Source organism: Mustelus asterias, chromosome 7 (assembly GCF_964213995.1).
Source record: "Mustelus asterias chromosome 7, sMusAst1.hap1.1, whole genome shotgun sequence".
Taxonomy (NCBI): domain Eukaryota; kingdom Metazoa; phylum Chordata; class Chondrichthyes; order Carcharhiniformes; family Triakidae; genus Mustelus; species Mustelus asterias.
This window is the reverse complement of record NC_135807.1, coordinates 16,662,600-16,679,139: the sequence shown is the minus strand read 5'-3', so window position 1 is coordinate 16,679,139 and position 16,540 is coordinate 16,662,600. Positions and strand designations below refer to the sequence as shown.

The following is a 16,540-nucleotide window of genomic DNA, read 5'->3' as shown; positions in this document are numbered from 1 at the left end:
AGAGATAAAGAGAGTTCATCTACCCTCACTGGCAAGTTTCACTTCTTCCTGACTGGACTGAGATGATGAGACACCTTGGGGCAGGTATCTTGTAAAGATTAATTCTATCTTGATATGTAACCACAGGGACCAGGAGTAAAGAATTTGAATGGTAAATATATTTGTGTGCTTTATAGAGTAAGTCAATTAATTTTGATAGAAGTTATGTTTTGATTGAATCTTCCTTTAGACCAGTGGTTCCCAAACTTTTTTCACCGGGCCGCACTTTCGGAATAAAAATTTGCTCGCGCCACACCGAATTTTTTATTCATAAGAAATACATTCAAAAACAAAAAAAAAACCAACTCCTAGCAGTGCTTGATTCATAACATAGAACACAACTACTTTATAATACGATCATGGGACATCCAGAAAGTATAAAACAATGCAGCTACATAAAAACATCTATCCATTATTAAATGTTTCTTTGATTGTCCTTGAATCTTCCCGCCACACTTGCCATCCTCTCTCGCCGCACCAGTGTGGCGTGGCGCGCCGCACCCTTTGGGAACGACTGCTTTAGACTGTCTACAAGCTGTGTTTATAAAATAATGCTAAATCAAAGAAATTGCAAGTTAGAGAACTATAAGAATTCTTATTGATGATAAAACCATATAATAAAAATGAATATATGCAGTCAAGCAATCTGATTAGCCAGTTGTTAACTGACAACGTTACTTACATAAGGTCAATGTATTGCTATATATGAGTATTAGTGGATGCTTTTTTATTAACAACTGCAGTGAACCAAGTCAGATTATTACATTGGTGAAATCATTTTGGGGTTAAACTCCAAGATAATTGACAAATTAATAACTTTTGACAGCCATTTTGCAAATCCCGTCTGGTTTGTAAGGTTTGAGATCGCATATCTTTGTGTTTATGAACATAGAAACTAGAAGCAGGAGTAGGCCATTCAGCCCTTCGAGCCTGCTCCGCCATTCATTTTGATCATGGCCGATCACTGAATTCAATATCCTGATTCCCCATATCCCTTGATCCCTTTGGCCCCAAGAGGTATACCTAATTTCTTCTTCAAATCAGACAACATTTTGGCCTCAACTGCATTCTGTGGTAGTGCATTCCACACATTCACCACTCTCCGGGTGAAGAAATTTCTCCTTACCTCCGTTCTGAAAGGTTTACCCCTTATCTGCAAACTATGACCCCCTAGTTCTGGACACCCCCACCATTGGGAGCATTCTTTCTAAATCTACCCTGTCTAACCCTGTTAGAATTTTGTAAGTGTCACTCTTCTAAACGCCAGTGAATATAATCGGTACGATTGACTCAATCTTCCTTCCCTGGGGGCACAGGCACTGGCCAACTGTAATTTTAGACATTGCTCCCTCCATTAGCAATGTGGTTATCTGTTCTACTTGGATCTTCATTTCCCGTTCCTAGAAACTTACAGTGCAGAAGGAGGCCATTTGGCCCATTGAGTCTGCACTGACCACAATCCCACCCAGGCCCTATCCCCACAACCCCATGTGTTTACCCTAGCTAGTCCCCCTGACACTATATGGCGAATCCACCTAACCTGTACATCTTTGTACTGTGGGAGGAAACGGGAGCACCCAGAGGAAACCCACGCAGACACAGGGAGAATGTGCAAACTCCACACAGACAGTGACCCAAGCTGGGAATCGAACCCAGGTCCCTGGCGCTGTGAGGCAGTAGTGCTAACCACAGTGCCAACATTAAACCCAGTTTACATACAAATGATGATACCTAAGCTACTTTCACACTCTCCTTTCTCTGTTCCTGGATACTTGTTGACAGTGTTTCCTGCTTTTACTAATAAATACAAGCTGACAGAATATTTTATTCCCTGTCCTTAATATGCCGCTCCTATAGAAGTACATATCCATGTGTGCTACATAATGAGATCTTGCACAACAAAACAAACTAGCAGACTTCTACTTTTACACAAACTGTGTACTTGCATATTAATATGTATGAGTAATGCAGTTACCGTTGCGATAAATCCGGTTTCTGGAGTATTACGTCCAGTTCTGGTTATCCCACTTCAAGAAGGATGTGAAGGTATTAGAGAGGGTGCAGTAAAGATTCATGAGAACGGTTGCAGGGGTGAAAATCTTATTTAGTAGAGTAAGAAATCTCAACACCAGGTTAAAGTTCAACAGGTTTATTTCGAATCACGGGTTTTCGGTGCACTGCTCCTTCATCAGGTGAGTGGAGAGGTGGGTTCACAAACACGGCATATATAGACAGAGACACAATAACAAGATAATGGTTGGAATGCAAGTCTTTACAGGTAATCAAGTCTTTACAGGTACAGACAGTGCGAGTGGAGAGAGGGATAATCACAGGTTAAAGAGGTGTGAATTGTCTCAAGCCAGGGCAGTTAATAGGATTTTGCATGCCCAGGCCAAATGGTGGGGGCTGCATGTAATGTGACATGAACCCAAGATCCCGGTTGAGACCATCCTCATGTGCGGAACTTGGCTATCAGTTTCTGCTCGGCGATTCTGCGTTGTCGTGTGCCTTGAAGGCCACCTTGGAGAACACTTATCTGAAGATCAGAGGCTGAACACCCTTGACTGCTGAAGTGTTCCCTGACTGGAAGGGAATACTCCTGCCTGGTGATTGTCGCGTGGTGTCCATTCATCCGTTGTCGTAGTGTCTGCATGGTCTCGCCGATGTACCATGCCTTGGGACATCCTTTCCTGCAGCGTATCAGATAGACAACGTTGGCTGAGTCACATGAGTAGGTACCCTGTACCTGGTGGGTGGTATTCTCACATGATGGTGGTATCCGTGTCGATGATCCGACATGTCTTGCAGAGGTTGCTGTGGCAGGGTTGTGTGGTGTTGTGGTCGCTGTTTTCCTGAAGGCTGGGTAGTTTATTGCGAACAATGGTCTGAGGTTGCACGGTTGTTAGAAGGCGGGTAGTGGGGGTGTGGGGATGACCTTGGCGAGATGTTTGTCGTCTTCGATGACATGTTGAAGGCTCCGAAGAAGATGTCATCGTTTCTCTGCTCTGGGGAAGTATTGGACGCCGAAGGATACTCTCTCTGTCTGCCGTGTCCTGTGTTTGTCTCCTGAGGAAGTCAGTGCGGTTTTTCGCTGTGGCGCGTTGGAACTGTCGATCGATGAGTTGAGTGCCATATCCCGTTCTTACAAGGGCATCTTTCAGCATCTGTAGGCTTCTGTTTTGTTCCTCCTCATCTGAGCAGATCCTATGTATACGGAGGGCTTGTTCGTAGGGAATGGCTTCTTTAACGTGTTTAGGGTGGAAGCTGGAGAAGTGGAGCATCGTGAGGTTATCCGTGGTAGAGTGAAGTGCTGAGGTGACCGTCCTTGATGGAGATGCATGTGTCCAAGAATGCAAATGATTCTGGAGAGTAGTCCACGGTGAGTCTGATGGAACTTGTTGATGTCATCATATAGTTGTTTCAATGATTGTTCGCCATGAGTCCTAAGGAAGAACATGTGACCAATGTATCTAGTGTATAGTGTCGGTTTGTTCAAACTTGTGCGTGAAGCTGTTAGTGTATTGAGGTGCGAATTTGGCCCCCATGGCTGTTCCATGTGTCTAGATGAAGAACTGGTTGTTGAAGGTGAAGACATTGTGGTCCAGGATGAAGCGAATGAGTTGTAGAATTGCATTTGGAGATTGGCAGTTGTCGGTGTTGAGTACTGAGGCTGTTGCAGCAATGCCATCGTCATGGGGGATGCTGGTGTAGAGTGCCGAGACATCCACTGTGATGGAGTGTTCCTGGTTCAACTGGTCCATGGGTGCTGAGTTTCTGTAAGAAGTCCGTAGTGTCGTAACAGAAGCTGAGGGCTCCTTGTACGATGGGTTTCAGGAAACCCTCGAAGTAGCCAGAGAGGTTCTCACACAGGGTCCCATTGCCTAATACAATGGGAAGGCTGGGTGTGTTGGCCTTGTGCATCTTTGGGAGGCAGTAGAGATCTCCAACGCGGGGAGTACTTGGGATGAGAGCACAGAGGGTGCTCTAACAGTCCAGATCAACGATCTTGGTCAGTCTGATGAGTTGGCGGGTGTGTTCTTTGGTCAGACTTGCGGGTAACTGTCTGTAGTGTTCCTCATTCAGTTGTCAGGACACTTCACAGTAATCTGTTCTGTTCAGTATGACGGTGGCCCCTCCTTTGCTGGTTGATGACAATGTTGCGGTTGGTCTTGAGAGTGCAGATGGCATTGCATTGTGCTTGGGTGATGTTCAGGGCTGCCTTGAGTGCGGCTAATGAATCTGGCATTGACGCATCTCCTGACGGCTTGGGCATACATGTCGAGTTGAGGGCAGCGGCCTTCCAGAGGAAGCCAATTCAACTCTTTCCTCTTCGGCTGTTTTGGTTGATTGGTTGTCCCATTGGGCTCGCTGTTGGCCTCTTGGGGTTTGTGGAAGAACTCCCAGAGCCTCATTCGCCTGATGAATTCCTCAGTGTCTGCCGCGAGACCAATGTGGTCCATTTTGGTGGTGGTGCAGAAATTGAGCCCTCGGCTGCGAACTTTGATTTCGTCTGGTTGATGGGTGTAGTCCGACAAATTGACAATGGACTTCCCTGTAGTGGTGCTGTTTTCTTCTGTGGTACTGGTGGAGGCTTGGTTGCTGCTGGTGATGATGCTGAGTTTCTCAAGTTTCCTGTCCTTGGTGCGCATGTAGGTGGCGTAGTTCTATTGTCTTGTCTACTTGGCAGTGTTTCGCAACTGGTCTGCTGAGTCCTGAGTGCAAGTTGAGAATATGGACTGTATCTTGGTTTCCAGGTTGTGGCGTCTGCTGTTGATCTAGTGTACGAGGTGGTTGAGTGTGAGAGAGATGCGATGGCAAAGTCTCAGCGTAGTCTGTGTTATAGGTCGACTTGAGTGGGTTCATGATCTGTAATCCTTTCGGGATCTTGTCTGCTTTCTTGCATCTTTGTAGAAACTTGATGTCTGCGTCGATATGAGCAATCTTCGACTTATTTAGTAGAATGATTGGGGAAGTTGATATTGAAGTTGAAGATTGAGAGAAGATTTGATCGAGGTGTTCAACATCATGAGGTATATGGACAGAGCAGAAACGTAAAAACTGTTTACATTGGTGGACAGATTGAAAAACAGAGATTTAACAAAATTGGCTAAAGAAATAAGGGTGGCATGAAGAAAGACTTTCTCACGTACCCACCAGTTACTGACTGGAATGCATTGCGTGAGTGTGTGTGGAGGTAGAGTCGATAAGGTTTTCAAAAGGGAATTATTGGATCATTATCTGAAAGTCAAAATTTTCAAGGCCACTGGGAAAAATGCTGGGGAATTGCTCTTTCAGAGGGCCAGCACACATACGGGACGAATGGCCTCCTTATGTGCCGTCACCATTCTATGATTCTTTGAGATAGAATGCAGAACTGTGGGGAACAAATGAGAGCTTACTAGCCATAAAATGGCTAGTAAACTCCAACGTTACCTATAATTCACATACTTTGTCTACAAGTAACCAACACCTGCTATTTTTGTTCTAAAATAAAACTTTGGACCCTAACTTTTAAATCAACTACGAATGGAACAACTTGCAGACGACATCAACACTTGGCAATGTTGCAATCCACTCTGCGCTTAGCTCTGGGAGGAAGGAGAGGTGCGCATGCTCTCCGGGGCCGGCAGCTGCCGGCTCCGCGCAGGCGCGGGGGAGCTGTCAGCGGCGGTGCGATGAAAGGTGGCGGTGGCGCCGGGGCGGTGATCGAGCAGCTGGTGTTCACGGGCAGCGCCGGGGATGCCGACCCTCAGGCCCGGCCGGTGCTGCTGGTGGGACAGCTGCCAAATCTGCAAAAGCTCACCTGGAGCCAAGTGAAGGGGAAATTGGAGCCCCGGGTCAGTCAGGAGGTGAGTGACTCCAAAATGGTGGCTTTGGCTCAGGAACAGGAGGAGCCAGTCAGCCCCTCTACCCGGCCTGCTGGCCCACCTTGCCCAGTCAGCCCCTCTACCTGGCCTGCTGGCCCACCTTGCCCAGTCAGCCCCTCTACCCGGCCTGCTGGCCCACCTTGCCCAGTCAGCCCCTCTACCCGGCCTGCTGGCCCACCTTGTCCAGTCAGCCACTCTACCCGGCCTGCTGGCCCAGCTTGTCCAGTCAGCCCCTCTACCTGGCCTGCTACTCCACCGCGACCAATCAGACCTTCTATCTGACCTACTAGCCCGCCCCAACTGATTACCCATCTGTCTAGCTTGCTAGCTCATCCTGACTGATCCATTTCTCCACTGACTGGCTAGCCCACCCTCCAAATTTCAGGCTACAGTGATCTGCAATTAGCAAGAATAAATTCAAAACAACCTCATTCTTCACTTTTTGTTGAGAAACTTCTTCCTTGTTTTCAAATCCCTGCAAGTCCTTCGCCCTCCCAACATACTCACAACCTGAGACATTTCAGCACCTCCGTTTCTGTCCTCTTGCAGAATGGCAATTTTAATCACTCCATCATCCAGACTTTGGCATGATGGAACCATCACAGCATAAAATCTTGAATTTTCTTTTGTAACTTGAGTATTTCTATTACTATATGCTTGTTACAAATTCAGACATCTTTAACCTGATTGATGCAAGTCAATTGCAATTCAACCTTCGGGCTGCAAATTTTTAAATACTTTTCCAATTCAATCAAATCAAGTCCAATTCAGAGTCTCAACAAGTTGAGACATTTCCGATCCAAGCTGACAAGACAGGGCCTTCACACCGGTCTTGGGCCTGATCTACATGAGCCAAGCTGATTGGAAGAGGGGGAGGTTTCCTCCTCCAAGGCTTGATCTCATTTGCATCTTAGCCAAAAGGCCAAGATGCCGCTTTAAAAAACTGCTTCATATGAATATGAAGCTTAAATGTAACCTAATGACCTCGACCAAGTGCAGCATCCAATCCATACCACACTTGATCCTAGCCAAAAGGTAGATATGAGGCAATTTTTAAAAGCGGCATCTCGGCCTTTTGGCTAAGATGCAAATGAGTTCAAGTCTTGGAGGAGGATCCTCCCCCTTCTCCAATCAGCTTGACTCATGTAGATCAGGCCCAGGACAGGGTGGTTTTGGTCTCCCGTCCTGTCTTGTCAGCCTGGATCTGAAATGTCTCAACTTGTTGAGACTCTGAATTGGATTTGATTTGATTGAATTGGAAAAGTATTGAAAAAAAAAAAGGTCGAGCGGGCTGCGAATGTGTTTCTTGAATAAAATACTGTCTTTATTTCTAGGGGTGGCCGTGCCTTCAGCTGCCAGCGTCCTATTCTCTGGAATTCCCTTCTTAAAATTCTTAACACCTACCTCTTTGAGTGTGCTTATGGTCACCTGGCCTACTATCTCATGTGGTTTGGTTTGAAAATTTGTTTTGTAACTCTCCAGTGAAGCAACTTTAGCATAGTAAAATATTCTAAAGTGCTATGTAAATTAAAGTTGCCTCCTCACTGAATTGTGCTGGTTGCCAAGACCCCTCTTTTTGTAAAGGCTGCATGAGTTGGGTTGTTAAATAATTTTTGCTTGTGTATTTTCAACCTAATGAGCATCCTAGTCAATGTACAATTCCCCCCTTTTCCTTTTACGTTGTTAATAGGAGGAGTATCTACAATGGACCTTTTTACTGGAGGCAATGCTAAATGTTGTAATTAGTGAGCATCAACTGTAGATTTAGACCAACAGATGATCAATGAAACTGGCTGCTATAAACTGCATTTCACTGTTTAATTGTGTCTGTAGTGCCACGACCCCTTTCCTTGTAGAAAACAACCTTATAGATTCCACTGAGTTTTGTGCCTGTTTTGTAAATATTTTTTCAGTTTTTGTAAGCTATGTGTTACTTCCCTGTAGTTTAGTTGAATCTAGTTTCATTGTAACTGTAGTTGGTTCAAGTTTGAACAGTGTTATTCTTGTTCATTTGATTATTTTGACATCATCCGAAACTCAACTTGTCCTAACTTGCACCAAGTTCCGTTCATCCGTCACCCGTTTGCTCACTGAGCTACACTGTATTCCAGTCATAGAATCCCTACAGTGCAGAAGGAGGCCACTTGGCCCATTGAGTCTGCATCGACAAAAGTCCCACCCAGCCCCTATCCCCGTAACCCCACATATTTATCCTGCTAATCCCCCTAACTTACACATCTTGGGACACTAAGGGGCAATTTAGCATGGCCAATCAACCTAACCCGCACATCTTTGGACTGTGGGAGGAAACCGGAACACCCGGAGGAAACCTACGCAGACACGGGGAGAATTTGCAAACTCTACACAGACAGTCACTTGAGACTGGAATTGAACCCGGGTCCCTGGCACTGCCAGGAAGCAGTGCTAACCACTGTGCCACCATGCCGTCCAAACATGTCAAATAATGCCTTTATTTGTTTTAAATTCTCATCCTTGTTTTCAAATCCTTCTAATCTCCTTCAAACTCTCAACCTCCTGAGATATCTGTGTTCCTCTAATTCTGGACTATTGAGTGTCCTTGATTTTAAATGCTCCATTGGTGCCCATGCCTTAAACTGTCTAGGCCCTAAGCTTCGGAAATCCCTCTGTAAGCCTCTTTTCCCCTATTAAAGACATCTCTTGAAGCCTACCTTTTTGACCAAGATTTTGGACATCTCTCCTAATTTCTTCTTACGAGGCTCAATGTTTCCTGTGAATTTCTTTGGGGTGTTTTATTATGTTAGAGGCGCTGTTTATTGTCATACTAATCTGTGAGCAGGAAACAAAATGGTTTAGCTTTGAAAGGTAGGGATTCACTTAAACTCAGTACAAGTTTAAGGAGAATTGTTGCCACTGAAAGTTGCAATTACAGAGACCTGTCTCAGGTGAATTCGGCAGACTCCAAGTTGCCCCATCAGTTACATCTCACCCTGAACTCAGATGTCCAGAATTTCAATGCTCCTATATATGCAGAGGTACATTGCACGGTCAACTAATTATAGAAGAGCGGACAGAGCTGTGTTTCTTTTTCAAACGTTAAGAAGAATTTTTAAAATCGGGCTATGAAGATCCCGAGCAGGTCTAGTAGAGCATTTTTAAATAAATGTTTGTGCAATCTTGTATGACAAACCATTAGCGGAAGCTGTTAGTGTGCTTGGGGGTGTAATCACCACCATACTGTTGAGGCAAAACTAAACGTTTACGTTTATGTACAGCCATGTCCACTGTGCTTGGTGTATCTGCATTTCTTAACTTGCTGGAGTAGTTCTTGATTACATAGAGAAACCCGTGCTGCGGTAGAAATTACAGATCTGATTTTATATGTGCACATTCATGGGGGGGAAGCCTCAGATATGTTGACATACATTAAATCCTGAATCTATTGAGACAGGAGCTTGTGCATTAACAATTTTTAACTTTAACTTGTAGGGCGAGATGTGGCTAAAGTTTATTTATTAGTCACAAGTAAGGCTTACATTAACATTGCAATGAAGTTACTGTGAAATTTCATTAGTCGCCACATTCCGGCACCTGTTCGGGTCAATGCACCTAACCAGCACGTCTTTCAGACTGTGGGAGGAAACCGGAGCACCCGGAGAAAACTCACGCAGACACTGGGAGAACGTACAAACTCCACGCAGATAGTGACCCAAGCCGGGAATCGAATCCATGTTCCTGACGCTGTGAAGCAGCAATGCTATCCACTGTGCTACCGTGCCACCCTTAAGTTCGCAGCCTCTAATCTTTTCAACTCTAGTTTAATATTGTTGTTGCCAAAACTTCACTTGATATTCATTCATGTGTATGTTTTAGCAGGGATTACTGGATAATCATTCTCGTTGTGTCAAAACGGCACAGAAGGAGGCCATTTGACCTATTGAGTCCATACTGGCGGTCTGTAGAGCAAACCAGTCAATCCCATTTCCCTGCTCTATTCCCCTAGCCCTGGAAGTTTATTGCCCATACAGTTTCCTTTTGAAATCATTCATCGTCTCTGCTTCCATTTTAAGGAAGGAGCTAAGGCTAACTTTTTCTGTCAATGTCACTGCCCTGATGACTTCAGTGACACTGTAGCCATTTGTAATGCCCCAACTGCAGCTATGACCACAAGTTTAAACTTTATTTTATGAGTGTCACAAGTAGGCTTACATTAACACTGCAATGAAGTTACTGTGAAAATCCCCTAGTCGCTACACTCCGGCGCCTGTTCAGGTACACAGAGAGAATTTAGCATGGCCAATGCATCTAACCAGCACGTCTTTCAGACTATGGAAGAAAACCAGAGCACACGAAGGAAGCCCACCCAGAAATGAGGAGAACGTGCAGACTCCGTACAGGCAGTGACCCAAGCTGGGAATCGAACATGGGTCCCTGGTGCTATGAGGCAGCAGTGCTAACCACTGTGCCACCATGCTGCCCAAATAGGTAACTCTACAAATTGAAGCAGGAATCCTTCTGGTTTGGTTTACTGTGTAGCTCATCATCTAGCACATTTAGCCACTATGGCAAGGGAGATACTCAGTAAGGAGTCTAACAACACCAGGTTAAAGTCCAACAGGTTTATTTGGTAGCAAACGCCACTAGCTTTCGGAGCGCTGCTCCTTCGTCAAATGGAGTGGAAAACGCCGGCATTTCCACATCAGAGAGATACTCAACATTTCTTTTTAAAAATGTTTTGTGTGATGAAAATTACTTGCATGTTTTTCTGGTCCTAATTACTTTGCTCAATTCGAATAAAACTTGGATTCGTGTGTTTTCCCAATTATTGTAACTTGTCCACTCTGAAATCTGCTGCATGCCCTAAAGCTGTCCCGAGGCATGGTACATTGGGGAAACCATGCAGACGCTACGACAACGGATGAATGAACGCCGCTCGACAATCACCAGGCAAGACTGTTCTCTTCCTGTGGGGGAGCACTTCAGCGGTCACGGGCATTCAGCCTTGGATCTTTGGGTAAGCGTTCTCCAAGGCGGCCTTCTCGACACACGACAGTGCAGAATCGCTGAGCAGAAACTGATAGCCAAGTTCTGCACACGAGGACAGCCTCAACTGGGATGTTGGGTTTATGTCACACTATCAGTAACCCCCACAGCTTGCCTCCTGGACTTGCAGAATCTCACTGGCTGTCCTGTCTGGAGACAATACACATCTCTTTAACATGTGCTTAATGCTCCCTCCACTCACATTGTCTGTATCTTTAAGACCTGGTTGGCTGTAGAGATTCGCATTCTGATCAGTATTCTGTAACTTAATTTTGTGTCTCTGTGCCCTGTTTGAGAGCAGATTTCCACTCCATCTGACGAAGGAGCAGCGCTCCGAAAGCTAATGGCATTTGCTACCAAATAAACCTGTTGGACTTTAACCTGGTGTTGTTAAAACTCTTACTGCCCTAAAGCTGAACAGCCTGTTTCTGTTGTATGTGACCAGTGTGTCTATGATCATAGTAATTCTTTCCTGTGAAGTTCCAAATCTACAGTGTGGTTAACACCTTGTTTATCATTCAGGTCTGGCAGGCTGCACTGAACGCTTTGAATCCAAATCCAATTGATACCTGTTCTCTTTGGCTCGATTATGCTGTTGTGGCAGCGCTCCCGTCCAAAGTCAGCCGCCACAACAGCCCTTCTTCAGCTCACTTTCTCACACGACTGATTCGCAATTGTTCGTCTAGAAGAACTAACCGGTGCATTGTGGTGAGTGATCACCTAGGCTGCTGTTCATTTACACTGTGTGTACTTTCTTCCTAATTTTTCTTCACAACCATTCTTGTTTTTAAAACTATAACTTAATGTTTCCTTAATTTATCATAAAAGATATTCCGTATCAATGGAATATCTCCTTCGGAATGCATTCCTAATAATTTTGTCATTTTAAAGGCTGGAGGAATTGTCAAAGAAAGTACTGTGTAGGCAAGTTTAATATTGTTTGTAGATCAATATTCTTGAGCAATTTGTTTGTAGATTGAGAGATAATTCTCTTCTAATGTACTTTTCTGTTAAGTCCGATTTCTGCTTTCTACATAAGCTTGCTGTTCCCTAGCTCGTTTGTAATAGTGTTTTTATTCCTTCATGGGATGCAAGCACCCTAGCAAGGCCAGTATTTATTACCCATTCTTAATTTCTCTTGCGAAGGTGGTGGTAGGCTTCCTCCTTGAACCACTGCATCCATGGGTCTTGGTGCACTCATAGTGCTGTCAGGAAGGAACTTCCAGGGTTTTGACCCATCGACTGAAGGAATGACAATATAGTTTCAAACAGGATGGTGTGTGTGGTTTGGAGGGGAATCTTGCAGGCAGTGGTGTTCCAGAGTCTGCTCTCCTTGTCCTTCTAAAGGGTGTGTTTTTGGAATGTGCTGTTGAAGGAGCCTTGGTAAGTTGTTGCAGTGCATTTGTAGATGATACACACTGCTGCAACTGCGCGCTAGTGGTGGTGGGAAGTAAATGTTTAAGGTGGTGGATAGCATGCCGATCAAGTGATCTACTTTGTGCTGGATGTTACCAAACTTATAATGACTTTTAAAAAAAATTCTGCATGACTGTAGTAAAAGGCTGGCATCACCTCTAGTTCTCAGAAACCCTGGTGAGTAGTGGTGATGTCAATGGACCTGTAATCCAGAGGACCAGGCGAAGACCTTGGGGACATGGGTTGAAGTCGCACTATGGCAGCTGGTGGAATTTAAATTCAATTAATTGAATCTGGAACTGATAGCTAGTCTCCGTAATGGTGACCATGGAACTATAATCAGTCATTGTAAAAACCCATCTGGTTCAGTCATGTCCTATTGGGAAGGAAATCTGCCGGCTGACCTACATGCGACTCCAGACCCACAGCAATGTGGTTGATTCTTAACTGCCCTCTGAAATGGCCGAGCAAGCCACTCAGTTCAAGGGCAATTAGGGATGGGCAATAAATGCTGACCCATGAAACAATAAATAATAACATTGCCAGAGTTTTAAAAACATCAATTTTTAATGGAAATGTCAACTTGTCACTCAGCACGATGGAACTAGAACCATGAGCATTTGCTGAACTAGACATTTGGAAAATGTACTGTTTAGAAAATACAATAGACAAACCCAACCCAACCGAGGCTAGTAAATTAGACTGCAATCTCTGGCACCAACCATCAGGGAAAGGCAGTCACATAAAACTGAGAGCAACAGTTTATAAAAAATGGTCCGAGGTGACCAGCAAGTTTGGGAAAGAGTCTCATCACTTAGCTCAGCATAAAGTCTGAAAATCGAAAATCAGAGTTCTGCAGATGCTGGAAATCTGAAATATAAACAGAAAATGCCGGAGAGAAACTCAGCAGATTAAGCAGCATCTGTGCAGAGAGCGAAGCAGAGATAATGTCTCAGGTTGGTGATGAAAAGCCACAGACCTGAAACGTTGGTTGGGATTTTCCGGCCCTTACACGGCTGGGCATCATTATCGGTGGGATGGAAACAGTTGGAGAGCCATTGATTTTCAGTGGCTCTCCGATTTTTCCAGTCCTGCCCAAGATGGAAAATTCTGCCCATTAATTCTGTTTCTCTCTCTACACAGACTCTGCCGAACTTCCTGAATTGTTTCCAGCATTTTCCGTCAGATGGGCGACAGAGTGGCACAGTGGTTAGCACTGCTGCCTCATAGCGCCAGGGACCCGGGTTCAATTCTCGGTTTGGGTCACTGTCTGTATGGAGTTTGCACATTCTCCCCGTATCTGCTTGGGTTTCCTTCGGGTGCTTCGGTTTCCTCCCACAGTCCAAACATGTGCAGGTTAGGTTGATTGGCTGCGTATGGATGGCATGGTTGACCATGTCAAAGGCATTCTAGAAGAATGAGGAGAAAGTTTACCTTCTTAGTGAGTGTTTGTATGATTTTATAAGAATAGATGAAAGAAAGCAGGTGGTCAACATTAAGTAAAATAGCAAAGACTTCTATAAGCATGGCCTGAGTGGAAAAAAATAAAATTTGAAGCAAGGGTGGGACCACAAAAAATGAAAAGGGTTTTTAGATTTTATGCTGAGTTAAGTGATAAGGCTCTTTCCAAACGTGCTGATCAGCTTGGACCATTTTTTATAAATTGTTGCTCTCAGTTTTAAGTGACTGCCTTTCCCTGATGGTTGGTGTCAGAGATTACAAACTAATTTACTAGCCTCGGTTGGGTTGGGATTGTCCATTGTATTTTCTCAACAGTACATTTTCAAAATATCTAGTTCAGCAAATGCTCATGGTTCTAGTTCCATTGTGCTGAGCGCCAGGTTGGTGTTTCCGTTAAAACTTTACGTTTTTAAAACACCGGCAATGTTATTATTTATTGTCTCATGAGATGTTGGCCAATTTAGACCCTAGTGTCAGGGGATTAGCAGGGTAAATATGTGGGGTTACGGGAATAGGGCCTGGGTGGTCAGTGCAGACTCGATGGGCCGAATGGCCTCCTTCTGCACTGTAGGGATTCTATGAACTGCTTTGACTTTAGTGAGAAACTTTCTGGTCCTGCTTTTAGAGAAGAGTGACCATGTTCTCAATTGCAGGAATAAACAGTATTGGACGTGCTTAATAAATAATATGTGCATTTAAAAAAAAAATAGTTTTAACTTAATGTGATTATAACTTTTATTTCAGTTAGTTTGTGAATACACAGAGGTTTTTGCATCAGCTTGTGCGCTAACAAGGGCATTTCCTCTGTTTTCTCGACGCACTGGATTGCCGGAACATGGAGAGAAACTCACTGTCGAGTTTATTCTGGTGGGAGAGAATGCCAACCCACTTACTGAATCTACACTTGAGGTAAGTATTAGCATGATGCTGAGAGGATCTGAGATGATGCAATTATTGATTTATATTTAGTCGTGCTGTTTTTGTTCCTGCAGTCCCATCTTTATGTAGCATTTATATCCTGTATAAATTTACACACCATAGTGGTCAGACTAATTTTGCCATTACTGACTTGCTTATCCAGTTTGAGCTGGAGTATGGGGAAGGAAGAAGGATAGGGTTAACACTTGCATTTTGAAGTCTTGTAGCACAGATCCTATGATTGGTACCATCTCAATATACTTTCTAGTCTCCTTTCATTATTCTGGGATGCTGTCGCCTTGGAACTTTGTCATATTAACTTTTTTATTAAAGTTAATCTTTTTGAGTATTTATTTTCAGTGGCTATTCCTGTAGTCATGATGTGGAGATGTCGGCGTTGGACTGGGGCAAATACAGTAAGAAGTCACACAACACCAGGTTAAAGTCCAACAGGTTTATTTGGTAGCACAAGCCACTAGCTTTCGGAGCGCTGCTCCTTCATCAGGTGAGTGGGAATTCTGTTCACAAACAAGGCATATAAAGACACAAACTCAATTTACAAAATAATGGTTGGAATGTGAGTCTTTACAGGTAAAGCCTTTACAGGCTTGTGCTACCAAATAAACCTGTTGGACTTTAACCTGGTGTTGTGAGACTCCTTACTGTATTCCTGTAGTCCCAGCTTTTCCTTGCTCTACACAAACAAATGTTAAAATATTTTATTGAGTCTGCCATTCCCTTATCTCAAAGTACCAGACAACCCTTTTCATCTTCTGTGGTCTCACTCTTGCTTCAAGTTTTATTTTTTTCCACTCAGGCTATGCTTATAGAATTCTTTGCTATTTCATTTGATGTTGACCACCTGGTTGGTTTCTTCTATCCTTAAAATGATACAAACACTCACTAAGAAGGTAAACTTTCTCCTCATTCTTCTAGAATGCCTTTGACATGGTTAACCATGCCATCCACCTCCAATGTCTCTCCACTATCATCTGGCAGGGTGGAACTCCTCTCACCTAATTCCATTTTTTTCTTTGTGAGACCTTATCAAAAACCATCTGAAAGTCTAAATAAACCAAATCCACTCTACTAGTTACATTTTCAAAGAATTCCAGTAGATTTGTCAAACATGATTTCCCTTGTCTAAATCCATGCTGATTTTGTCTAATTATACCATTGATTTCCGGATGCTGTGCTGTGAAATCCTTGATAATGGACTCGAGCAACTTCCCGACTACTGACGTTAGGCTCACTGGTCTATAGTTCCCTGTTTTTTCTCTACTTCCCTTTTTGAATAGCGGGCTTGCATTAGCTACCCTCCAATCTGTAGGACCTATTCCAGAGTCCAAAGAATTTTGAAAAATGACCACTACTATTTCTAGGGCCACTTCCTTAAATACTCTGGGATGAAGATTATCAGGCCCTGGAGATTTATCCGCCTTCAATTTCCACTAAACCATTTCTCTAATACTGATTACCTCCAGTTCCTCACCAAAACTTGTGTTTCTCAAAAATTATTCATGTCTTCCTTTGTGAATGATGTGGAGATGCTGGCGTTGGACTGGGGTAAACACAGAAAGAAGTCTCACAACACCAGGTTAAAGTCCAACAGGTTTATTTGGTAGCACAAGCCACCAAATAAACCTGTTGGACTTTGACCTGATGTTGTGAGACTTCCTACTTCCATTGTGAAGACAGAAGCAAAGTACAAATTTAGTTCCTCAGTCTTTAATTTTCCCTATTATGAATACCCCCATTTCTGACTGTATGGAGCCTACATTTGTTTTTGTCAATCCTGTTTATCGATTTTCTTAGGA

The 16,540-nt window shown here is 43.9% G+C and overlaps 1 protein-coding gene across 1 annotated transcript in view; it reads left to right on the top strand.

Moving 5' to 3' along the window:
• Positions 1-5,636: 5,636 nt before the first annotated feature.
• Positions 5,637-16,540, top strand: part of LOC144495580 (putative aminopeptidase NPEPL1) — a 37,634-nt gene continuing 26,730 nt past the window's right edge. The window contains exons 1-3 of the mRNA XM_078215716.1: positions 5,637-5,888; positions 11,451-11,636; positions 14,550-14,714. Coding sequence (XP_078071842.1) covers positions 5,715-5,888; positions 11,451-11,636; positions 14,550-14,714 — 525 coding nt within the window. The 5' untranslated portion in view covers positions 5,637-5,714. The remainder of the gene's footprint in view (positions 5,889-11,450; positions 11,637-14,549; positions 14,715-16,540) is intronic.